This window comes from Triturus cristatus, chromosome 7 (assembly GCF_964204655.1).
Source record: "Triturus cristatus chromosome 7, aTriCri1.1, whole genome shotgun sequence".
NCBI lineage: Eukaryota > Metazoa > Chordata > Amphibia > Caudata > Salamandridae > Triturus > Triturus cristatus.
The window spans coordinates 1,234,281,031-1,234,307,588 of NC_140590.1; the positions used below are offsets into that span (position 1 = coordinate 1,234,281,031).

General features: G+C 46.2%; 1 protein-coding gene across 1 annotated transcript in view; it reads right to left on the reverse strand.

Moving 5' to 3' along the window:
• The window catches only part of LOC146811701 (polyserase-2-like), a 1,284,631-nt gene that overhangs the window by 612,569 nt on the left and 645,504 nt on the right, over positions 1–26,558 (reverse strand). Inside the window, exon 7 of the mRNA XM_085615101.1 lies at positions 15,177–15,334. Within this exon, the coding sequence (XP_085471227.1) occupies positions 15,177–15,334 (158 nt within the window). The remainder of the gene's footprint in view (positions 1–15,176; positions 15,335–26,558) is intronic.

A 26,558-nucleotide genomic window follows, 5' to 3' on the forward strand; every position in this document is an offset into this window, starting at 1 on the left:
ACCACAGTAGGGGAGGTCTTATCGAGTTCTTCTCTCATGGATTGCAGTGTAACTTTCTTCCAGTTCCTCCTGTTTTCTATCATAGGTTTGCTGAAATTGTTCTTACCCTTATAACTCAGCCTAAACAGGACCACCATGTGGTCAGACCATGTAACCGGAAACAACTCTTCAACTGTAAGAGAAGGATCATTAGTGAAGAGAAGATCTAGGGTATGGCCAGCTGCGTGAGTAGGAGAAGATATTTTTTGCGCTAAGTTAAGACTACTAAGGGATTCTTCTAATTGGTTAGCTAGAGGGCAGCTAGCATTGTCCATATGGACATTAAAATCACCAAGAACGGTGAGGTTAGAATAGCGTAAAGACAGGTTGGCAATACAGTCAACTAACACTGGCCAATAACTGGCCAGTGTATTAGGGGGTCTGTAAACCAGTAATCCCGCCATTGAGGAATTGTTGGAGAATTTAATGTGAAAGGCCATGGCTTCAATAGGTCCCAGGCCTTCAATTTCCATGTAGTTCATATCCCAATCTTCCCTTAAAATTATAGCGAGCCCTCCTCCCAACCTATTGTCTCTCCTGTTTACATTGCACAGCCTATAGCCCGTAGGAACCGCTAAGCTAATATCAGGGTTGGAGCACTCTCTTAGCCATGTTTCTGTTATAAACAATATGTCCCAATCGTGGGTCCTCAATAATAACCAGATGTCTGCAGCATGTTTAGGAAGAGATCTGCAGTTAATCAGACCGGCCCTAATCTGCTGATCGTCCTTCCGATTTTGTGGAAAGACAACACGAGACGGCTCCATATCCCTTTCTCGTGTCCTGGCCTCCTTTCTGACACATCCATCAAACTTAAAATTGCAAGACTCACAATGAAACTCTACCTGACCTCTGCCTGCAAAAGATATGGTGTCTGGAGCGCAACGCATAGGCGCGGAGCATTGAGGCAGTGACAAGGCGAGCAGCTGGTCACGAGTCAAAGGCCTAATCGGTTGGGAGGGCCGTCGAGCAGCATGACTGGCACTGAGCACGGGTCGAGCGCGGACGGGCGCAGACGGGCTTGCCTTAGGCGCGCCTTTGGCGCGCCCGCTGCGCGCGTCCGCTGCGCGACCGCTTCAGTGCCATAGAAATAGTCTTCCGCCCAGATAGACCGCCCACCTGACCTCCCACCAAAAAATGGCCGCCGCGACCCTGAAAGCCCGGTCCACAGGAAAAGCGCCTGCTCGGGACTGGGATGGCTGCGGGCAAGTTTGTCGGGGACTAACTTGTAAGTAACTGACCCAATGGCTAATAAATTGACAATCTTAAAAATCTGGTGTGCAAATACAGCAGGAGTGCAAAATACGCGTGTGAACAATTAAAAGTTAAAAATAGCACAGCAATACAGGCAGTCACCACATAACATACAATTCAGTAATTCAGAAATTCAGAAATTCAGTAATTAATAGAAAAGCGCTATCCTGCTCTCGGCTCAAGCCTCAAGAGCGAGTGGACGCTGCGCGACCGCTTCAGTGCCATAGAAATAGTCTTCCGCCCAGATAGACCGCCCACCTGACCTCCCACCAAAAAATGGCCGCCGCGACCCTGAAAGCCCGGTCCACAGGAAAAGCGCCTAGTAGGTGGTTTTGTTCCAGGAGTTTAATGAGCTGCTGGTTGATGGCATTTTCAAGAACTTTGGCTGGGTAGGGGAGCAAGGAGATCGGACGGTAATTTTTGAGATCGTTGGGGTTAGCAGAGGTTTTCTTTAGGAGGGGTCTGACATCTGTGTGTTTCCCTCTGTATGGGAAGGTTGCTGTGGTGATAGAGGTGTTAAGGATGCTCATGAGTTGCATGCTGATTAGGTTCATTGCAGGTTGTAGAGGTGGTGGAGGCAGGGGTCGATGGGCGCCCCGTAGTGGATGCAAGACATGATGGCAGAGGTGGTCAGGGCGGTGAGGGGTGACCAGGTAGTGATGGTTTGGCTGGTGTTTGCTGGTTGGTTGAGGTCATTGGGGTCAAGGCTGGTTGAATGTTGAAATTGATGTAGATGTTGGTGATCTTGCTGTATGAATAGTCTGAGAGGGTATCGCAGAGTTCTTGGGAGGGGTGGATGGTGTTCTCAAAGGCTGTCAGGTTGGAGAATTCCTTGACTTTTTTTGGAGAGTTCCTATGTGTGGTTGGCAGCAGAGTCGATGTGGGTGGTGATAGCTGCTATCTTGGCTTCTTTGATGTGCCGGTTGTAGATGCTGAGGCCAGATTTGTGAGCTGCTCTGTCAGCAGGATTCTTGGTGGTGCGCCATTGTTTCTCCAGTTGGTGGCAGTTGTACTTGGTGGTCCTGAGTTCTGGAGTGTACCAGCTGGCATGTTTGGGGATCCCACTGGATTCTGTTGGTTTAAATGGGGCAACTCTGTCGGCGCTGTTGGTGGTCCAGGTGGCAAAGTTGTGGAAGGCCTGGTTGAGGTCTGTTGAGGCCTCAGGTTGAGAGGTGGTGAGGGCCTGTGACTGCGTAAATGGGGATCCCCTCTAGAAGGTTTCATTTCAGGCCAGGGAGAAGAGGGGAAGAAATCAAAATACACTGAGAATGCTCCCTCGAGGCCTATCTTTCTATTATCCTGAGGACTGAAAAACTACTGGGCTCAAAGATCAGTTAAATCACTTCAGTGACACTTGACAATTACAATTTGGTTCTCATTTCTTTTATTTCATTTCTTTATGTAATTTATAAAATTTCATTTTTTTCTTCTTTTTTCATTTTTAAAACTTTCTCTTAAGGTGTATACATCACAATAAAAAACAGCCAATCCTATTATTACATCAAATACAAAAAAGACACATATATAGTATATTACTTAACAAAGAAACCCCTGGAAAGAGAACATATAAATACATCAATTTCACAAAACTCATTCAAACTCATACAACCAGCATACAAACTGCATCTGAACAAGGGGGAGATTGTAGATAGCAAAAATCTCCACAACCAGATTGAGTAAATATGTTCAAAAAAGGGTCTGAACATAGGGTCGACATGCGTTTCGCCGGTGTATGAAGAGTAGTCAAACCACCTTCATTAGAACCTTTCCAGACACCCACATAAGTCCCACAACACCCAGGGGACCTGAAAAGACATCAAAATGTAACTGTTAAGAGCCAATAACCTCTCCTTTAATTCATTGAATGGACAAAAATTTCAAGAAACACAAAAAGAATTGTTTAAGAAACACACAACAAAACTAACATTTGATAGAACCCACACCACCAAGTTCTCCTACTCCCACTACTCACCAATGGGAGTATCGAGATAGCAAATTCCAAAAATAAATCATTGTGACCACAGAGTTTCGGTGACCTTGCTCCAGCAGCTGTAGGAGAAGATCTGATGCTTGGTGATGATGTGCTGGGAGTTTGTACGGAGAAGTGTACGATGGTGTGGTCAGTTCATGTGAGTTCTGTGGTGTGGTTGAATTTAATTCTGTTGCTGGAGGGGAAAATGGCGTTGAGTGTGTGTCCGACTCTCTGCGTTGGTTTGGTGACCAGTTGGATGAGGCTGATGTTGCTCATGTTCTCCAGGAGGACGATGGAGTTGGTGTCGTTAAGTTCAATGATGTGGAAGTTGAGGACGTTGAGTAGGACGTAGAGGTGAGAGTCGATTGCTAGGAATTCGATGAGGTTAGGGATGGCGTTGCAGAATGTTACTCCGGGTCCCAAGGGTCTGTAGGTGAGGGTGCCTCTTATCATGGTCTTCCAGTCGATTTGTAGTAGGAAGTTGAGTGTTCCGTGAGAGGTGTGAGGTCATCGTTGGTGATGGTTTATCTGATAGTTTCCTTGAAGATGATGGCGATGCCTCCGCCTTGTTTGTTGGCGTGGTCACGGTGTATCATCTTTTACACTTTGGGAGTGGCGGTGATGATGTCTGGGTTCGGGGAGGGGTTGCGCCAAATTTCGGTGATAAGGGCATATTCCGTGGAGAGGGTGGTGAGGGTGTCCCAGATTTCCATGGCGTGTTTGCAGAGTGAGCACGGGTTCAGCAGGATATAATGGAGTGGTTGCCGGCTGTTCTTGGTGGTATTCAGACAAAATATCAAGTTTAAAATATCGCTATACCAGAATATTGAGTCTAAAATATCTTGATATGAGAATATCGACAGCAAGAATATCGATGTCAAGAATATCGATTTCAAGGTAAGTAATATTGATTTTTAAAATATCAAAGTAATTAATATAATTTGCAAAAATATAGTTGTTTAAAATATCATTTTTTATTTATTGTTATGTATTGTAGTATATGTATTAAATGTATATGATTTTATTTTGTTTGTATCATTATTGTTTATGTTTTTTAATATATTTGTTATATTTTTAGTAGTTATTTAATTGAATAAAATTTAGTGTTTTTTAGTTCCAAAAATGGGTTGTGGGTTTATAGGGGTGTAGGGTGGAAAGTAATTTAATAATGAGAAATGTATGATTATTTTCTATTTAATAATATTTATTTAATTAATATTTAATTAAGTTAATTGTGCTATTTTAATGTAAATTTTATGTGCGTGTTGTGGGGTTTATAGGGGTCAAGGGTGGGGAGTAATTTATTTTTAATTAAATAATTGATTGTTGATAAAAATTAATTAATTAATTGATTATTATTTATGTTAATTATGTAGAAATATTAGGTGCAGGATGTGGGGTTATAGGGCTAAAGAGGGGGATTTAAATTATTTCTAAATAATAATTAATTGTTCATTAATATTCATTTATTAATTGATAATTCATTATGTTAATTGTTAAATGAATTTTTTTAGGTGTTGATTGTGGGGTTTATAGGGGTAAAGAGTAGGGAGTAAAATCATTTAAATGAATTATTAATTAGTTGGTAAATACTTTTAATTATTTAATTGACAATTAATTATTTTGATAGAGTAATTATTATTTTTTAAAAGTTTTATTTTAGGTGTGGGTTCTGGGGTTTATAGGGTTAAAGGGTGGAAAGTCAATTAATTTTAATGAATTCATATTTAGGGCCTAATTTGAATGTCGGTTGGAAAGCCTCCGACCACCGGTCGGAGGCTTTCTGACTGGCATCCAAGGTTTCAAATCTGACCGCCATATTACAATGGCCGGGTTCAAACTGGAATGGCATGGTGGAATGGCATGGTGAGAAAAAAAACGATGGATTTAGTCCCAGATCTCTGTTCTGGGGTGAATGTATGACATTGTTCTGCATTCTGTCCATCAACTGTTGTTTTTGCAGTTGTCACCCCGAGTGGGACGGATATGCTCAGACGTGAGTCCCGTGCTCTCCATGCCACTGGAATCAAGCTATCCTGGCTGAAGAGGGGTGAAGCCCCGAAACTGGTCCTAGGATGCTTGTTTCCAGTCCAGGGAGGACCTGGCTTGGCAGTTCGGGCTGGACTGTTCCCATGAGGCACAGGGTCAAGACTGATTTGCATATGGCTGGGTTCAAACTGGAATAGCATGATGAGCAAAAAAACGATGGATTTAGGCCCAGATCTCTGTATTGGGGAGAATGTATGACATTGTTCTGCATTCTGTCCATCAACTGTTGTTTATGTATTACAATGAGGGCAGTCAAATTTGAAACCGCCCAGTCATCCGGTTGGGACTATGATGTCAGTTTCCGACAGACATTTCATGTTGGGGTTTCCGATATGGAAAGCCTGATGGAAAGTGACTTTGGGGGCACCTAGCAGGCCCCCTGTTCTTCCGCGGCCTCCGGTTGGGGGCCAAGGAGCACCTATAGTGCCCCTCTGTGAGGTGCCTGCCACAAGGTGCAGGGGCTTTACTGTGACTCCCATTTCTCTCTGGAAGCTTGTGCTGAGGCTGGTTTCCGACCATGTGGGGTTGCATCGTAATTGCGGTTTCGGACTGCCGACCCGAGGTGGGTCGGTTCCGAAACTGCAGGGATGTCGGTCAGAGGCAACTTCGACTGACATCCTAATCAGGCCCTAAGATTTTTACAAATAATATTTGTTTAATTGATAATTAATTACGTTAATTGTGCAAGATGTATTTTTTTTAGATTTTATATGTGAGTTGTGTTTTTTAGAGGTATGGGGTGGGAAGTAAATTAATTTCAAGTCATTAATAATTTGATAATTAATTATGTTAATTGTATGAATAATTTTCTCTTAAACTTTATGACGGTGTAGTGTGTTTTGTGGGGGTATATTGTGGGAAGTACATTAATAAAAATTCATTAATAATTAATATTTAAATAATGATTAATGGTTTATTGATAAATATTTATATTAATAGTGTTTTATTTATAATAATATTTGTAGGTATTTGTGATATGAATTTAACATTGTAATATGCTTTTATTTTTTATTTTTAATATTAAATATACTTGTATTTTGTTTAAACATATTTATATTTTTTTATTTCCTTTGTTTTTTAAATGATTTTATTTTGTTCAAGATATTTTGTTTGTTTTTATTGTTGCACTGATTAAAGTGGGAATAGTACATTTTACCCCTCCGCAATCCAACACTTACCCCTACTGTTGCAATGATTGGAGTGGGAGTAGTACATTTTACCCCTCTGTAGTCTATCAGATTCCCTACTGTTTTACCAGCTGAAACACTTTTACTACTGTTGCATGTACTGTACTGGAGGGAGATTTGGAAAATGTAACAAATTTTATTATTTTTGCGCTGCGTGAAGTGGGAGTTGTATGTTTTATATATGTTTATTATAAGTTTGGATACATTGTAGTAGGAATAGTATATGTATTACATTTTATATTGTATATTTTATTTTATTTTGTATATTTTATTTTTATATTGTTATAATTTATATTAATGTTTTTGTTTATTCAAAATTATAATGTTTTAATTACTGATGTTCTTAATGTGTAACATATTTTCTTGTAAATGTTTAGAATTTTAATTTGTTTACTTTTTTAATTTAAAGATTTAAAGATTTAATTTAATTTATATATATATATATATATATTTATTTATTGGATATATTTATATGATTTAAAAATGTTTAAATTATAATATAAATTAACATTATTAGTTTAATTGTTTTTTTAAGTAGACATCATTAAATGTATACATTAATTATGATATGTATGTGTTTAACCTTTTTTTTACTAAGTTTATTTGTTATAGTTGTTAAAATATATATTACATCTATTTTATTTTTCTGAATTAATGTCATTATTTAATATAGTTATGTTATATATATTATGAAAATGATATTTATTACAACAATATTAAAGACATCTATATTTATTATCGATATTTTTGTACTTACCTTAGAATGACAATATTTTTGACATCAAGATTTTGGTCAATATATTTTTGTATGGCGATATTTTGGGAGTCCATATTCTGTCAGTGAACAATTCTTGGACTACTGGGCAGGATTGGGGAGGGATCTTTCGTAGGTTGCGTCGCAGGAGAAGAAGCAGTGTTGGCAGGTACTTTGGTGGATCGTGGGGAGGAGGAGATACAGCTCTTGTTTCGGCATTCGGGGTCCAGGAGTTTCTTGGCGGTGTACCGTTGGGTTGTAGGAGGGCCAGAGGCCCAGGTGCTGGGCGTTGTCCAACCTTTGTTACATTGGCAATGCACCTGTTGCGGGCGTCTGCTGCGTGGTCATGCAGCGGCATCCATTAGTGGTCCTGGTAGGTGGCCCAAGTGCAGGTAGCGCAGGGACAGCAGGCAGCGCAGGGCAGGGACAGCTGGTGGTGCAGGGATAGCAGGCAGCATAGGGACAGCAGGCAGTGCAGGGACAGCAGGCAGCACAGGGGCAGCAGGCAGCGCAGGGTCAGCAGGCAGCGCAGGGGCTGCAGGCAGTGCAGGGGCACCAGGTGGCACTGGGGCAACAGGCAGAGCAGGGGCTGCAGGCAGTGCAGGGGCACCAGGTGGCACTGGGCCAGCAGGTGTCTCTGGGGCAGCAGGTGGCACAAGGGCAGGGACAGCAGGTGGCGCAGGGGCAGCAGGCGACGCCGGGGGGTACAGAAAAGTCTGGTGGCGGGAGGGGGTCTATTGGTGCTCTGTGCGCTGGAGCAGGCAGGAACAGGAGGGAAGACACCTACTGCTACAAAGGCTGAAAGACGGTGCAAGGGTGTTTGAAATTTAGGGGTGAAGGTTTTTGTGCAGGAAGTGACACCTTCCTGCACAAAAACAATCACAAGAGGTATTTTCCTCTTTCTATGTGTGCTGCAGAATGCAGCTCAAAAAGAAAAAGAAAAAAGGGAGGCGTAGGAATTGGACGCATTACCAGGTTTACAAAACCTTGTAAATCTGGGAATGCATCAGGTTCCATGGATCTTAAGTGTATACACCCACAGCAACACCCATTACATGCCCCTTTCATGCAAAGTAATGCGTGAAAGGGGGCCATAATTACAAGGCCATAAAAAGCCACACAGGGTGGCTTTACGTTGCCTTGTAATATGGGCAGGCACACTGCGCCAAGGGTGCATCACAAAAGTGACGCACTGGTGGTGCAATGGGCTTGTAAATTAGCCCCCAGATGTTTTAGGCTATCATCTTTCTGCTTCTGTAAAACCATAGCACCGACAACTCTGTCTGAGGCATCTGTCTCCACAGTAAATTTTGGGTGGGTCTGCCTGACACAGAATGCGGGCCCAGATGAAAGCTTCCTTTAATTTGCAGAAAGCTTGGTCAGTGCTGGAATCTCAGAAACTCCGGTCCATAAGCTTCTTGTTTCTTAGGATCTATGTTATATCACAGGTTCGGTCCAGGTGTTGAGCCTTCTGGCATCAGCAAGGTCTTGGAAACCATCAGGGACATCACAAGGGACTCCAGTCTTGTCTAGTCTAAACCCATTCCAAAAAGGTACTTTAAAGAGTGTCTCTTCTCCTTAAGTTGCTTCTACTCTGCGAAGCACTGGGCCTTCCTACCAGACCTCCAAATAGCCTCTGAAGGTTGTGAAGTTATGTGGGCTGGTCTTGGCATCAGTATGGGCACCAATAGCATTGGAGCTACGACTGGGACCAGCAGCACCGGAGGTGGCTCGGGCCTAGCTGGAGTCAGTGTTGGCGTTAACCATGGTGTCATGGGGACCAACGACATTGACTAGGGTATGAAAGGTGCAAACGGCACCATAGGAAGACCCAACAGCTGTATTCCGCAGCATAACCCAAAAGGGCCCATGGGGCCGAAGGTTCCTCAGAGGGGACCAAGACCCACCTGAAAAACATCAAATATGGAGTTTAGGTACAGGCCCTGCGCCAGCATTGGCACTGGATCCATAGTGGGCATTGGGAAGTCGGGCTGTGTGCTGGTCACTGGAGGTAGAGGCGGTGCTGGGAGCTCCACTGGCACTGGGGGCTCTGACTCTGAAGGAAACTATATGCCGTCCAGCTCTGGCTCCAAAAACGAGCATGAAGGGAGAGGAGAACACTTCCAAGACTTACCTCTATTTTTCTTGTTGCTGAGCCTACTCTAGCGCTTGTGTTTATGGTGGTAAGACCTGGAAGTTGATGACCCAGTAATCTTGGTGAGGATCGAGGCCATGACTTTCATCTCCCCCTTCTGCCATCATTAGCTCAGGCCAAAAAGAGTTTGGCTTCCCTCTCTTTAATGGTCTTTGGATGCATAATGGGCATGCCTCTTAGGTATGCAAGTCATGATCAGATCCTAGACACCAGAGGCAAACATCATGAGGTCAATAACCTGACATCTGACCCCCACAGTTCTCACATGGCTTGAACCTTGACTGTTTTTGGAGTAACATTTTGCTGGTACAGTTGAAAGTATTTCTGAGAGACAAAAGTCTCTGAGGAGCTCAGGACCATGTTTAAGGCCCGGAAAAAAAGCAACTGACATTGTCTCAGTGGTGGGGATGCTTTAATGCTCCTGTGATGTCACATGACATCACTTTCAGGTTCCAACATCTGGGGCCAAAAGAATCTGAGGCAAGGACAGCATCTTGAATGTCTACTTGTGCAGGAAGAGGGTTAAGATCCGGAGGTCGAGGATCAGACGAAGACTGCCATTCCTTGTTTGAACAATGCAAAACTGGGCATCCTTGCCCAAGTTCTTCCTCTAGCACCAGGTCCACCACCCCCTTCTGAGCAAGACTGCAGTCTCTTGTTACAGAATAAGGAGATGATCTTCTGTGGGGCTGGATGACTAGGGAGGGATTTGAGGAGAGGCCTATTGAAAGGACAGGTAAATCTCCTTTTTACAATTTGTAGGACTCATTGGACCGAATTATTGTCTTTCCAGGCTTGTACAAAGGAGGACACTCAGCCTCCTATTAGCCCCTGATGTTCAGGCAAGGCTGCACTAGAGTTGCTTCCCTGGTGGCAAAGTGGAAGATGAGGAGGAGATGGCTGTTTGCGGTTCGTGATGTCTTTTGCCTCTGCCTCAGCCTCTGCATCTGCCCTTGTACTGCTTTAGAAATGGAATCTGGGACGTTTTCTGTTACGATTGTCCAAACTGTCATTGGTAAAAGCTGAAACCACAAGAGAAAGTTAGATCCAGAGAACGTACAGTACCTTTACTATCCTTGAAACTTAGATTGTACAATCAGCTTTATTGTCCCAAAAAGTTTTGCACCATCAATAGATAAGTTCATCAATTTTGCCTGCATATTTGAGGGAAAATTAGATAAACATACCCAGGTATGGTGACAGAGAGAAGCAGAACATCTCATGGCCCATGCACCTCAGTCAGAGATGTTCAAGCCTGCTTTATTGACATTCCTGGAAGCGTCCTGCTCGTCCCAGACCAACTCAGTAAAATGGTCTTTTACATGATCTAGTAGTTGTGGGATAACCAACAAAGCCATGTCTCAAAGGGCATAAGTGTATCTCCTCAAGAAGCATGTGGCTTTCCCAGCCGAAAACATTTTCGTAAGCAGTGCTTCCAATCATTTGGACTCCCTGTTCACAGGAATAATTGGAAAAGCCCCCAAAACTTGTTTTGGACAACAGGATGCCTGTACCACCAAAAGTTTAGAAGAAGGATCGGTAGAAAGGAAAGCCAGGTGTCCTGGGGAGGAGTGGTATCTTCATGTCACTAGTCTGTTGACTGTAGGGGTCGAAGTTGGTTTCTCAAAGGCAGCCATATTACGATCCTGCAAAGCTTCATTAAAAGGCAGAAGGGGCGTATCTAATATGGCACTAGAGTGAAAGTTCTCTCCAGCAGCTCTGCTCCCCGTCCATCTATGTTTCCATTTACTGCAAGCCCATCAGCTGAAAAAAGAGTGCCTGATAGAAACGAAGCACACTGAGGTGATACGGATCAGGCTTGAACAGTGCAGCTGTCTGACAGATCCCAGCAGGGAATCAATGGGTCTCCCATACCTGCATAGTAGCAGACAAGCTGTGAATCGATGGGGCAGAGGAGCATGTGACTTGCTTTCGCAGAACTAAACAACATTACAAGTTGGAATCGTCACTTACAGACAAACAAGCAGTACTAACAAGACAGCGAGGATCATCCCGTAGACTCGAATGAGCCAACCCAAGGCAAAGCGCTGGATGTGGCCATCTACACATGGAAGCACCCAGGCCATGACTTAGCCAGTGGGGGGCCTTATAAGGACCTGGTCAGCGCCCACCATGCAGGAGCGTGACAAAGTGAGAATCCTCCCCCTGAAAGTAATGAGAATGGGGGCTGGTGAACCAGGTAGACCCCACTAAACGTGAATCCTGAAGAAGAACCCTAGTGCAAAGGGTTGTCTCCTTTGAGGGATCCAGGCGTGGGGCCAAGGACTAGCAGGTTCACAATACCTCAAAGAGGGCTCACCCCCTGGGTCATATCATGTGAGAATTAACCCTATAAAATAAAAGAGCCGGTGGCAGTATACGGCCCTCACACGCACCGAGAGGGCAGCATCATTCCCCCGAGCTGGATATTGCACTCTGCATGCTTTCTCACTATGGTCGCAGCCCGAGCTCGGTTCGGTGAGCATGGGGCTGGTGAACGCGCATAATAACAAAAATATACCCCTCTCAGGGCAATAACTAGGCCCTCCTGAAGGGCCACTGCAAGGCATTTTAAAGGAAGAAGGCATTTACCTTGCTGGAGGACAGAGAATGGCCAAAGCAGAATGGTGCAATCTCTTCAACAGTGCTAGGCCTGCTGGGGGTCCCCACACTTAAATGGCAGCACACAAAAACAAAAGGAACATTAACCTAAAGGACATGATCTCTAAATCTGCAGCAAAGAAGCAGGACCCATTTAAGGACCCAGAGGTGGACTGAGGCGAGAACCCCGAAGCCTCCCCATAGACATCCTCACAGGAAGCCAGTGAGGAGCCATTTACATGCTCCTTCATGGAAAAACATTTCAGCAAACTCAGCTTAAAGACTCTAACTGCCACGTGTGCCTTCTACAAGAAACCCACCTTTTCAAATGCAACTAGTGCCATTTGACATCTAAATGGGTCTCCAAACGATTCCTTTCCTCTGTTCCCAGCAAAACAGAGGTAGTAGCCATATAATTAGCCAATAAGTTTAAGGGGATAATCCTAAACATGGTCACAGAAACTGCAGATGACTCCTAGTCATAGGTGTATCCCTAATTGGCCACATACTCACCCAAGCGATAATCTATACCACCAACAAGAATCAGGAGAGGTTCATCAAAGAGGCCCTCTCACAACTCATAACCTCCTCAGATCAGGAAATATTGGTAGGGAGACCCTAAATATTGTGTTAAACTCCAATGGACAGATTGGTACAGAGCATAGGACATAAAGATTCAATATCCAACAGTGGGAGGTAGTGGTTCAAGGATCTAGGCCTGATTGACATGTGGTGCACCATGAATTCTACTGGTATAGGCTACACCTTTCACTTGCCGATCACTTCCTAGGAGCATTACATGTTCTGGCTTGGACAGTATTGGCTTAAATTGATGTGTCAGCCCTCTTGGATCATTTGCCAATTTTTCATAGCTCTCAGAAACTCCCAACCACAGAGCCCAGGCCGAAATATTAACCTATCCAAACTGAAATATGAGTGGTGATCCAAAACTTTATAAAAGATAAGATATCATCAATGCAGAACAACAAGTTACTTACCATCGGTAACACTCTCTCTGGTAGTCTCGACCTACCTGCAGATTCATCACCTTTTAAATAGTCAGACTGGATCTGTAAACTTTTCAGCAGCACCTCTCTGTGCCGGTAGGTGATGCTATGCAGCTCTGCACTGAAGCTAGTCCACTTCAGAAATGACGTGCAGCTCCTGCATTCTGAAATCGGTTGATTTCAGGAGTGCCTGCACACGTAAACACAAAGCCCCAATAGCCAATCAGTGTAACCAGTCCTAGACTTAGGATCGATTAATGGATAGAGTCCAACCACAGAGTGGGGAGGATTAGAGAGAAATATGTGACTAGATAGAGTCTCTATCAGAAAAAAACGTTACCAAAGGTAAGTAATTTGTTATTTGAATAAAAATCTCCAGCCACTGATTCCTCACTTTTTCAATAGATACAAAAGCAATACTTATTTCGAGGTGGATATGTGGATTGACTCAAACCAGAAAGTCCAGCAGGACAGAGCGGGCAAAATGCCTCTCTCAGAGAACCTGACTGTCCAGATAATAGTACTTTGTGAAAGTATAGAGGAACGCCCACATAGCTGCCTGGCAAATGGCAAGTTCAGTAACTCTGTTTGCCATTGCAGTGGTACCAGCTTTGACCCCAGTAGAATAAGCATGTAGTTTTTCAAGAGGGTCTGCTTTTTAGCCAATGTATAGCAGGTCTTAATGCAGAGCACAATCCAGCAAGAGATGGTTCTCTTCTGCACAGCCTTGCCTTTTTTTTGCTCCAGAGAACCCCATATAGAGGTGATCATCCACCAATGTTTTTTGATACGAACTATGTAAAACCTCAGCACTCGCTTGGGGACCAAGCAATGGAGTCATTCCTCCTCCTTAGAGGCATGAGTCGAAGCATAGAACACTGGCAAGGTGATCTGACTGATGTGGAGTGAGGAAATATGGTGTGGTTGTGCAACCTCATTGTGTAATACACTTACCAACCCCTTCAGGGCCAGTAAGTTTTGTTTGTTAAACCTTAAGCTGAACCGTATCTAGCTGTGGCTCTGAGCAGTCAGGCTTATAGAAAAGAACTAGTATTAAGCATTTCAACAGTACCAAAACAAGTGAAGAAGAAACAGACTACTTGTTCAACCTAAAGAATGCCAAGTAAAGGGATGTTGGCTTGCTGTCAAGTATGATGCCACCAAATCATCACTGAAAGCACTTACAAGAGCTGTACTTCTTGAACCCCAAGCTGTTTATAGTATGTGCACCACAGTAACTGTGTGCTCAGGATATAAAACCTTGAGATGAGGATGTGGAAGTGGACTTACTTTTTCAGTGCCTCTGTGCCTTTACCCAAAAAATATTTTTCTAGAATGGTGTTCATCCCATCCACTCCTGTCCAGTTCATTGTGTTGTCCTGGTGCTACAGTAGTATGGCCCTAGAAATTTGTTTGAAGGTGGCTTCTGCAAATACATTCTTAATCCACCACCTCCTTTGCAGTCTGAGGGTTTGAAATGCAACAAACTCTGACCCCGTCTCAATCATCTTTCAGGGGCACTTGTTTGCCTACAAATAATCCACTTTGTATGCATATAGGTCAACTATGCCAATCTTTGTCTCCCAGCAACCAGTACATTTTCAGAGGTTCCTTCGAGATGCAGGTAAAGGGAACATACCAGTATGTTAGAAAGTAGTTGGGGAAACCACACAGATAAGGGTTGTGACAAATTGGAAACCTTCAGGATTTCTAGAGTGCAGAATCTTTGTCATTCAAACTCACAAGCAAAATTCAAAATAACTTGTAGGATTTTTGACTGACCAGTCAGGATGTTACGAATCCTAATACATGTGGGCTTATGTTGCATTTTGAATGAGTACATACCTCTTTGCATCTTCACTTGATATTCAAATGATCAGTAGGAATGAAGTGTTATGTATACCAATTTGAAATTACAAAAAGCTTATAAGGAATGTATATGAAAGGTCCCTCTGAGCAGCATTTAGTTTGCATTGTGATGGTAGGCGACAGACTGTCACAATTTCAGCTGAAAATACCAAAACATGTCTTTCTTCTGAAATTATATCAAATAGCATTTAAAACTCATATGTGATTGGCTATAGAATCATTTGGTGACTTTAGAATTTCAATTATGGTATTGGTATATTTAAGGGTATATTAAGCAATGGTTGCATACCAGACATGTACTTAGTGTGGCTTTCTTTACAGTACCACAGACCATCCCCTGCTGGATAAGATCTGGCCGATCTTGGGAACCATACATGCAGCTACATGCCCTCCAACCTATCAGCTTCAGCTCCACCTCCTGCAGAGCCCTGGGATATGGAAGGGTCTCTAGAAATGAAAGATAAAAAGTATTTCGGTATACTTTTTTTAAAAAAACTTTTAAAAACCTTTAATGGAAAAAATTGCACAGCACAGTTACAGAGTTCCACAATAGCAAAGGATTAAGCACAGCAATACAATGCAGCACAGCAGAGGCAATCGCAAACTTGTGACACTTGGAGACAATGTCATGGGGAGTTGTCATAAAACCACTAGAGAGGTGAAAGCATACGACAGAGAGAGACACCATGAGTAAAGGAGAGAGGCAGGGGGGATGGAGGGGGGCGTGAGCAAAGGGGAAGCAGCTCATGGACTCACACCGGCGCCCGCCGCGGGCAGGGTGCCGGTGGGCAGCGCAGGAAAAGTCGCAGGATCGTGGGAATCGTTGTTTGAAAGGTAGGTGACAAGTGGGCCGCATATGTCAAGTGGTCGAGACTTGGCTGGTAAAAGGTCCCAGAACTCAGACAGGAGGGTTTGGCAGCGGGACGCATCCTCGAGCCAGAGGGCTACCTTAGGCGAAGGCCTGCGACCCCAGCACATGGAGACCATGAGGACCAGCAGCATGGCAATCAAACGACGGGAGGCATCCAGGCAAAATTTAACGAAGCCTAAGAGGCAGAGCACGGGGTCAGGTTGAAGTGGGGACAAGGTAATTTCCGAGATAATAGCGCAAACCTCACACCAGTATGCCGAGACCCGTGGGCACAGCCAGGCAAGATGAGAGAAATCAGCCACGGGCGCGGAGTAGCGCAAGCATCTGTCACTTGCTTCAAGATCTAACTTATGAAGTTGGGCGGGGGTTCGATACAGCTTGTGTATGTATTTGAAGTGTATAAGGCACAAACGATAGTTGGGGGAGAGGCGTTTGATCTGAGTGCAACAATACAGCCAATCAGCTTGAGAAATCTCAATCCCCAGGTCCTCACCCCATGCAACGCTCATTCGGTCAGTGGAGATGGAAGACGCTGCTAGCGTGTGAGCATAGATTTTAGTAACCAATTTCTTGTGAGAAGAGGAGGCATAAAGAAGATCAAGAGTGGCCATCGAGGGAGGGGGCTGGGGAAAGGTGGAGTGAAGCTTCCTGCAAACAGCCCAGAGTTGGTAGTATAACAGGGTGTCCATGGGGCCAGAATCGGTGGCAAGCGAGAAGAATGTGTCCCCCGGGTACAGGTCCGATATTGTAGAGAGGCCCAGACGAGCGGCATGTTTAACCATCCCAGACGACTGGAGTGGAGGAAAAGCGGGGTGGTGGACGATGGGCATCGTGTTCGCGGAAAGCATATCAGAACCAGAAATTTTATGAGACCCGTCCCAGGCCCAGCGCAAGGCTTTGACTGTGTCGATTTCAGTGTTTTGGAGTTTCGCCGGGGCGAATAGAGCAGTCGTGAGTGGCCACGGGGCGCCGAGGTCCACCGGGACATGGGGTTGGAACGGAGTGAGTATTTCGGTATACTTCATTAGTTTTTGGGAGTTGCATGATTGTGGGTGTCCTGTGCAATATTTGTTACATGTGAATGTCACATCATTAAGAAAGACTCTAGGTATCATATTTAGCGGTGTAAGTAAAGTTACGCATGAATACTTAAATATGGTACATTGTGGCCTTTGAAGTCATACTATTAGAGATTCATGTTATTGCTTCTTTCTAGCAAACGTTACTTCATACTGTTTAGTGCTCCAAGTACTCATTTAAAAGGGTATTACTGAGGGGTTTCCACAAATGTCGATATTAAGAAGCAATTTATGGTTGTGTCACAGTGTGCACTGAAGTGACTGGACCTACAGATGGGGAACGATCTCCAGCATTAACAACACTGTACATGTGACTATGTTAGATTGGCGGAGTGCAACAAAGAAAATACCTAGAAATGTATACACATACTTAAAAGATGCTTGACATTAGGGCCTGATTACGATGTCGGGCGGACTCACGTCTATCACAACAGGAGTAAAAAATCAATACAGCACAAGTTCCCATTGTAAAATGGAAGTTTTTGCTCATCCCTGCATGCCACAGGTGCAGGAATGTGAAGGGGGGCCTCAACCGTAGGGCCAGGGAAGAAGGGGGCCCTGCTAGGGGCCCCCAAAGTCACTCTATGATAGCCTTTCCATGTCGTACAAACCAACATGGGAGGGCTTTTGGAAACCAACATCATAATCCTGACTGAAGAAACACTGTCCTTATGGGATTATGAGCGGCTTCCAAATGGCCGACGGACTCCTTGAGCCCCTTGGAACCAGTCGGTTTTATCGGCCGGTTTACACTCCAACTGCCGACAATATAATTTGGGGGTCGAAATGTAAACCTACCATGTTGGTCAGTAAGCCTCTGACAAGCGGTTGGAGGCTTACTGACCGACATCGCAATTAGGCCCTTTATCTTTGACCCATTCATTCATTCATTTGTCTATAGGTGTTAAACACATTGTAAACTAGTTAAAAGCATTCTTATTTAAACAAGTCTAGAAATAATAAGAGAGTATTTCAGTACTGAAATATCTTCTGTGGCACAACCAGCTAAGCTTCCAATATCTGGCAAGGCCCTCTTAGTCATTTTCTAGAGGCTATATTCTAATTTACATATTTCATATCCTGTTTTACATTGGTTTCATAGTTGCAACATAATCTGCTCATATCCAATTGATTTATTTTTAGAGTCAATCAAGTTTTGAAATTCAAAACAAAACAAGACTAACATGATCTTTCTTTTGAAATCACAGACATAAAGGAAGAGCTCCACTGCAAATTGAGCAAAACATTATTTGAGATATAAACTATATTCTTCTTGAAAAGCACCAAATTTGTCACCAGTATTTTCCATGATTATTGCTAAGTTTATAGCTCCTGTCATACTTTTATTACAACTTCAGCACCCATTTTATACAAAGTTTCTATTCATCTATTTTACACTGGTGCCCTATACATATTTTACCACTAATAACCTTACTAGCCAAACAAACAAACAAACAAATATTAAGAAAAAGCTACTAAATTTAAATAACAATATTCCTGTTGGTTACTATAGCCCTGAGATTCCTCTACTTATGAATGTCCCCAAGCGCCAGACTGGATCCAGAAAGTTACTCCTTTTCCAATAGGTCTTCAGTGCCTCCGGGTGGCGCCAGGGGCCTAATTGCCTCTCTGTTCATCAGCCCAGAAAGTAACAACGCCAGTCTATTTTATATCACACTGCCTGGTGCACTGGGTTCAGGTCCTTTTTAGGTCGAGCGTGAGCCAGCGCGCTGCTCTGCGAAGAGCTGTGGTAGTTGCCCTTATTTTTCATTGGCTTGTGTGTTTGTCCTTTGTAAATGCTGGCCTCTGATTCATTATGAGGCTTGATAGTCCCTCCTTAGTACAGCCATGTTGTCATGTGTATCCTCCCATGGCTATTGGCCCCTTTACTTTGTTGTTACACGGGCATGTACTATTTCCTTCGTGCAGATGTAGCGTCACGCAGCTTTATCCGTGACTTGTCTTCTCCCCCATCGCCCCTCCTTCCCTCCCAAGTTGTCCGTGCCTTCTCCCCCCGCCCTCCCTACTAATGTCCGTGCCTTCTCCCCCACCCCGCCCTCCTGTTGTCTGTGATGCCAAGTAGCCAACCATTTGCAATGCAAGAGGTCTCGTGTAAATTGGAGACCTATTGCTTTGCAAATGCTTGTTTATTTTGCTTGTGACCCGTTCAAAACGTATCCGAAATAATGTTTTTGCAGACAGAGCAGGAACCTGGCCCAGAAGTCTCGCTTTTTCATCCTTTGAAGTCAGCGACTGATTTGAAATCTGATCAACAAAGCTTAGGAGAAACGAGGAATTCACTTGAGCACTACACAAACAGAAGAATTTCGCACCGATCCTTAAAGTGATACAGTATTGCCAATTTCGTATAGCGTGGACCACGCCCTTGTGGGTTTCAGAGCGCTGTACATGCAGTGAATTATTGGGGTCAGCACTTTCGGAAAAGTAAAAGGTGAGGGGAAATAGGTTGAGCGTGGGAGAGTGTCCTTGGGAGGTTAGTTGTAAGCAAAGAAGAGGCGATTCATCTCCCAATTTCAAGATTTGGGCTCATAGGGTGGGGGAGGGCTATGAATTATTTCAATCTGAGATTCGATAAAGGGCTTATATTAACAAGGAGTGAGGTGAAGGGCACTCATAGGTGTGTGACTGCATGCCTGATTCTGGTGGCACTGGCAGCATAGTCTCTCCATTTTCACTAGGATTCCTGCAGCGTCTTTATTCATTGCCTTGTTATTCTGTATGTAGTAAGCAGGTTAAACTCCCAGAAGCCTCTTAGAGGTGCAATGGGACATGCAGGACCAACGCACAGACAATAATACGTGTGTGTGGAGGACGGCTGGGATAAAACTTGGTAACTTGTCAGAAAATGATCGCTTTGTAATGTTTTTGCAAATTAGTACTTTGTGAAACACTGTCCCAGTCTAGATACTTTAATGTGGTAGCTGCCCCATTAAATCATGCCACCCCACCTTACAGCCCATTAATTGCAATAAGATTTTCCCTTTGTCTAAACTACGCTTATCGTGTTTTTTAAACAGCGAAATATATTTGCCCTCTCTTTAGCAAACTGCACGTTCGGTATAAGTTATCTCTTCTGCATGATGCATCAACTCTTGCATTCCATAAACTGCATATTAATAAAAGCACAGCTAAGACATTTAGCATGTGCCTGTGGTATAGAGGTGTCCCACCAGGGGTAGGAAGAGGGGTAGTAAGAGCTATATAAACGCAAAAACCATACTATGCAAATGATAGTACATGAAGGCGTGTTTGGTGTTTCTGAGAAGACGATGTGAAGTGTTCTGAGTGCGTAGGGCGAAACATGACCACATTTTATTCCAGAAGATGCCTTTCTGTATCTCGGCGCAAGCGGCCCTTTGTCCCAGCATTGAGGAGTGAAGCTTGACTTTCTAGCCGTTGGTATATGCACCACGCCCTCAAGGTAATGATAATGTCATTGGCTGGCTTGGTGGAATTCAAAGGTTATTATTAGGTAGTCTTTGACCCTATCTGGATCTGAGGCTCTTGAACTTCTTTGCCCGTTAGGTCAGATTTCAAATGCTGTCCTTTAGTCAAGTTCACTGAGGGCACAGGATGCCAATTATCATCTGATGATTTTCCTAACTCACAAGCATTACCTTCCCTTTACAGTGGGGTCCCAGCATTACCAATTTGCTGTACTACCTTTGGGTCTTACTACCGCTCCAGGGGTCTGATGGGAGCCACCTACAGTATGTCAGGAGTGCATGTATTTCTACACACGGACAACTGGATGGTAAGAGATTGTTCCACCACACTGGTTTCACTGCCTGAGGTGTATCTTGACCCTTCTTCATCAGCTGGGAATCTCAGGCAACCAAAGGAAGTCTCACCTCACCCATACTCAAGGTGGGTTTCATTGGAGTGATCTTAGGCATGACTAGCATGAGGACTTTTACTCTGTTGAAAAGGATCTTGAATTTACAAGCCCCTTGCGACACTTTTACGCCGCCGTTGCGTCACTTTTGTGATGCAGCGGCGTTGTAAACAATGCACCACATTGCGACATATTTACAATGTGACACATCTAGGGAGATGCGTCACATTGAAAAGCCCTGCACTACATTATACCTGCGTCAGGTATATTTTATTCAGGGTGGGCATTCCGACGTGAGAAAGCCTTGTAAAAGTGACGCAGTGAAATCTACAAGATTTCACTGAGTCACTTTTAGGACGCCACCGCGTCAAAACCTTACGCCTGCTTGAAGCAGGGGTAAGGAGTGACGCAGCGCAATAAGTATAGGCCGCCACTGAGCATTGCTGGAGTTGTGTAGCGCTTGTGACACACTCCAGCAATGCGTTGCCTTTACACCAATAGATGCATCACGCATCTATCGATCCTTGCGCCACGGTGCGCCCATTGTAAATGCGACACATCCATGGTGGCGCAAGGGTTTTTTTCCGTGACGCAAATTAACTCGCGCATCTCTGCTGATATGCAGAGATGCATCAGTTCTTGTAAATCTGCCCCTAAATGAACAAGTTACTTACCTTCTGTTATATTCTTTCTGATGTCCATGAGTGTTCACGCAGATTCTATAAGTGCAGGAAGGTGTCCCTTCCTGTACAACAACAATCATCCCTGCAACACAGGCACCCTTGAACCAAGGTGCGAGGGTGTCTGTGTTGGCGCACGGCTGCTGTTTGTGCACCAGTGCAGGGGTGAATACAGAAATGTGCTGTATTCTTGTGAATGCAGTGCATTCCTGCACTTAAACAAAGACGCAGCTTAGCGCAGCAAAATTGCTTGTGGCACTACCCTGCGACATTGTCTTATAAATGTGCCCATAACTTTGCATCTTGATTTATAAGTTGACCATCTACCAAACAGAACTTTCCAAGTGGTAGGCCACTTGGCAGCAAGCAAAATGCTTACCAATTCCACCTCCACAGAGAACGTGGCTAACATTAAAAGAGCAAGAGCCATGCATGATGGTTTCGGGATTTCAAGTTTGGATGAAAAAATTGGCTACTCATGAAGTGGAGATATTCCTTGTGTGGAAAATGCTAATGAGTATTCTGAGCCAACCCCAACAGATTGCAATACCTTGGTCTCCTGGCCCAGTTGAGGACCACCTGAATGACCATGGCCTTGTGATACCTGGTATTCCGAAAGACCTCCTGAATCAATGGTACTGATGGAAAAGCTAATGAAGGAAGTAAATCGCTGGAGCCATAAAGATTTCCCTTAGTGGGGGCGCTAGAGGGCGCCGGACTGCAATGGCCGCACATCCGTGAGGCTCCCGCCAGCCGGGCAAAATATAGCTTCATCAGCCCATCCTACACCCTGGAAATCTACTTCTGACCAACGCCGAGTGTTGGGCTGGGGCCGCGGCGCACCTGTGGCGAGTCCTGGGCCGTTCTGCCAAGTTCATCCGGAGAAATAGCCGCCGTAACTTCCAGCGGGAGCAGCTGTGGACCCTTCGACGCGAGGCGGCCGGCGTAGGCGTGAACGCGAAGCCGCGGCTTACACGTGGGCGGAGGGCCGCGAGACGCGGCGTCTGCAGGAGAGGGCGAGAGGTGATCGGAGCTCGAGACGTGACCTCCGGAAGCTGCAGCTGCCCTCCCAGAGTACCGGTAGGACGGAGGGGAGCTGGAGGGTCGTTGGGGTTGAGCTGCTTGCGGCCCCTAATCGCTGGAGCTCGGCCTCTGGGGACGGGGGGGGGGGCTGCGTCTCCGGCCCGAATATCGCCCTGGAGATACGAGAGGATTGGACTTCTTGCTGCCGGGGGCCCCCCCCTTATTTCCCCCCCCTCCTCCTCCCGATCCACAACGGGGAGTCTCTCGCTGCCTGGGTTACGCCACGCCTGACCCGGGGGGGACCCTACTGCGGGTGAGATCCTTCCGACACCAGCTAGGCCCCTGAGGTTCGGTGGGGCCCACGGAGAGTGGCGCTGCTGGCCCTCTCCAGTGCCGAAGCACGTGAACGATATGCCCGGTGGACTGGGACCCTGACCCGGGTTGATCCTCCTTGCTGAACCGGAGGGTGCCTTCCCCCCTGGGCCCTTGGGGACTTCGTGGAGTGGGGCTGGTGGACTCGTGGCGGTGCGCTGGGCTCCCTCTTCGAGACAGGGCACTGCAGTTGACGCCTTGGATGGGGTGGCCCCCCCCTCTTGACAATCTAGTGCCCTTTCATCCGCTGACAACAAGTGGGGCCGGGTGCGAACGCTGCCCCCTAGCAAACTACACGGCGTGGTCATAGCAGCTTCGAAGAAGGTTCCCCATACCGTTGCACCTAAAGGGCACTTCAGACCTGTTATCTTACTATAATGGGGAAGACAGATACTAAGCAGTCTCGGCTCCCCTTTGAAACTCCAAAGAAAAAATCCCGTGCCCCGCCGCCGGGAGACGGCGATCCCGATGGCGGGGATACTGAGGAAGTGGACTGGAAGGCGCTTCTACTTAACATGCAAACGAGCCTAACCTCCATAGACTCGAAAATTGACGGTATGTCCCGCCGCCTCGACTCAATGGTGCATAGACTTGATCAACAGGAGGAGCGAGTTAAGGAGTCTGAGCAGCGGATCTCTGGCCTGGAGGATGGGGCAACGGCCACCGAAGCCAAAGTATCGCAGATGGAGAGACTACTTAAGGTGATCGCCGACAAGAATGAGGACCTAGAAGCGCGATCGCGCCGCAATAACGTGCGCCTTCTTGGGCTGGCGGAGTCTACCGCGGTAGGCAAAATGGAACTTTTCATTGAAAAACTGCTTGCTGACCTGTTTGGCGCAGATGCCTTTTCTCCACAGCTGGTGGTGGAGCGGGCGCATCGCACCTTGGGCCCTCGCCCGGTGCCGGGAGCCCCCCCACGGCCTGTCCTTATCCGATTTCTGAACTATAGAGACCGCGATACCCTACTTCGCCTCGCCCGGGAGAAGCAGCCCGTCCAGTTCGAAAACGCCACCCTCTCCTTCTTTCCGGATTTCACACAATCGGTGCAGGAGGCGCGCCGTAAATTTGGACCGGTCAAGAAACGACTCATGCAAAGCGGAATCCAATACTCCATGTTGTATCCGGCTCGTCTCAGGGTGTTCCATCAGGGCAAGCCCCACATTTTTCAGGACCCTTCTCAGGTGGAACTCTTTATGAAAGATCACAGGCGGGCCCGCGGAGCTGCTGGGTCCCCGTCGGAGAGGGCTGGCTCTCATTCGCCCACTTCTGCTCTTGACTGATCGTGATCTTCGCGCCTGCTGCTCTGGTTCCTCATTATGCTGAAGTTATGTTCTGCTCCCGCCTGGGGTTTAGGCCCGGGCGCTCGCTATGTTTGCCGCTCTGTGCTCTAGCCTGGACTTGATGGGCTACAAACTGTTGAGCTTTAATTATCTCATGGTTTCCTGGATGTGTACTACACCTGTTTTTGCCCTGGCACCTACCTCCCCCTCCCGCGTTTTCCGCAGGCTACTACCGCTTGCGGACAGCGGGTGCAATACCGGGGGAGTTGGAGGCAGGTCCAGAGCCCTTGTGTCCCCCAATTGGGTATTCCCCAGTAGGATATGATTCGATGTTGTGGGATTAAGTGGGGTGGGGGAGATGCCCGACGGGTTGGGGATGTCGGAGTGGGTGGGCGGGGAGGATTTCAAGGGGTTGTTCTTGTTTGGTTTGAAGTAAATACTGATAATGTTACTCTGCATAGTGTTGTTACGCCGTCCGACACCTTAACGGCACAGTGGCACCAAAGGGGGGTCGGCACAGTGCGCCCCCTGACCTGTTCTTCACCTATCTGCAGACATGAGTCATGCCGCGAACCTTGATATCAAAGGGGGGGGACTGCTCTCCGTTGTCACCTGGAATGTAAGGGGGCTGGGAGACCCTAGAAAGCGGAGACAAATTCTGGGAGCCCTTGACAGGCTGGGGGCCCAGGTTGTCTTCTTGCAGGAGACCCATATGGATCCTGACGCAGGGGTTCCTTTGCCACCAGGTGGGCAGCGCACTCTGCCTTTGCTTCCTACTCGTCCTATGCGAGAGGCACTGCTATCCTGATAAAAAGAAATGTCCCGTACACTCCCCTGGGTAACGCTGTAGACCGGGAGGGACGGTATTGCATGGCTTGGGGTAGGATGGGAGTTGAAACTGTCACCTTGGCCTGCTCATATGGCCCTAATTGTGATGACCCGAGCAGCTTTATTGCTCTCTGGAACAAGATCAGGGAGGTGGGATCAACACATCTTATTTGGGGGGGAGATTTTAATGCTGTGCTTAATCCCGCTTTGGATAGGTCCAACCCCTCTGCCCAACACTACACCAACACACACAGATACCTACGTGACATTTGCGACGCTCAGGACATCGTAGATGCCTGGCGCCACTTACATCCGACTCAGAAGGAAGGTACACACTGGAATACCGCTCATGCCACGTGGGCCAGACTGGATTACATTTTAGTGTCTAAAGGTTTGGCACCCTCACTAGTCGCGGTCCAACACGTGGGTCGCACGTTTTCTGACCACTCCCCGGTGTTGGCTAAGCTCCGCTTACCGGATATAATGGGAGGGCCACCCTCCTGGCGACTCCAACCCAAAATCTTACTCGACGAGTTATTCCGCTCTGAACTAGGTCAGGAGATTGCCGACCTCCTTACTCATAACAAGGGTTCGGTGGAGCGAGTTGCTACTCTGTGGGAGGCGCTAAAGGTCACAGTGCGGGGTATCTGCATCTCAAAGAGCTCCGGAGTGCTGAGAACTTTACTTGCCACATTGCACACATTGGAAACTACATTACACACGCTAGAAACCCGACCTGATTATGCCACAGACTCGGATACACAGGCACAATACCGGAAGGCTCTATCAGACTACACCTCCACCGCCGAGAGAGAGGTCAAATTCAGGGGCAAATACTTCAGGGCGAGGGCTTATGGGGAAGGAGAGAGGCCCGGGAAGTTTCTGGCGGGAATAGTTCGGCCCCCACGAGGCTCAAATTTCGTTTTGGAGCTGGAGGGAGACGACGGGGTACCTCTGCGAGACACGGACTCGCTCCTGGCTGCCTTCACTGCCCATTATTCGGCCCTTTACTCAACTACTAGAGTGGGTGCACTGGATATGGACGAATACTTGAAGGAGCTGATGCTGGGTTGGCTTTCAGATCGTCACCGGGAGTTCTTGGCTGAACCCATAGGCCTGGATGAAATTAGGGACGCTATCAGTCAGATGACACCCGGGAAGGCCCCTGGCCTGGACGGCTTGCCTATGGACTTCTACAAGGCATACGTGGATCTACTTGCGCCGGTGCTTCGTGAGGTATATATTGAGGCTCATGAATCCGGCACACTTCCCCCCTCTATGCAGGAATCTCTAATCACCTCGCTTTTAAAACCCGGGAAACCGCCTCAATACTGCGACTCCTACCGTCCCCTTTCACTAATCAATTGTGATGCAAAAATTTTGGCCAAAGTGCTGGCCAATCGCTTGCGGCTGATACTGGGGGGCCTGGTACTGGCAGACCAAGCGGGATTTGTCCCCGGCAGAGCCACCTCCCACAACCTCCGGACCCTTTTCTCTATAGTGGACAATGTGGACCCTAACTTGCCTCTAGCGGCTGTCTTATTGGACGCCACCAAGGCGTTTGACTCCCTAGAGTGGGACTATCTCCAATGTATCCTGAGGAACATGGGGATGCCGATAGGATTCACGCAATGGATCGGTATCCTTTACCGAAGGCCGGTGGCTCGGGTGGGGGTGAACGG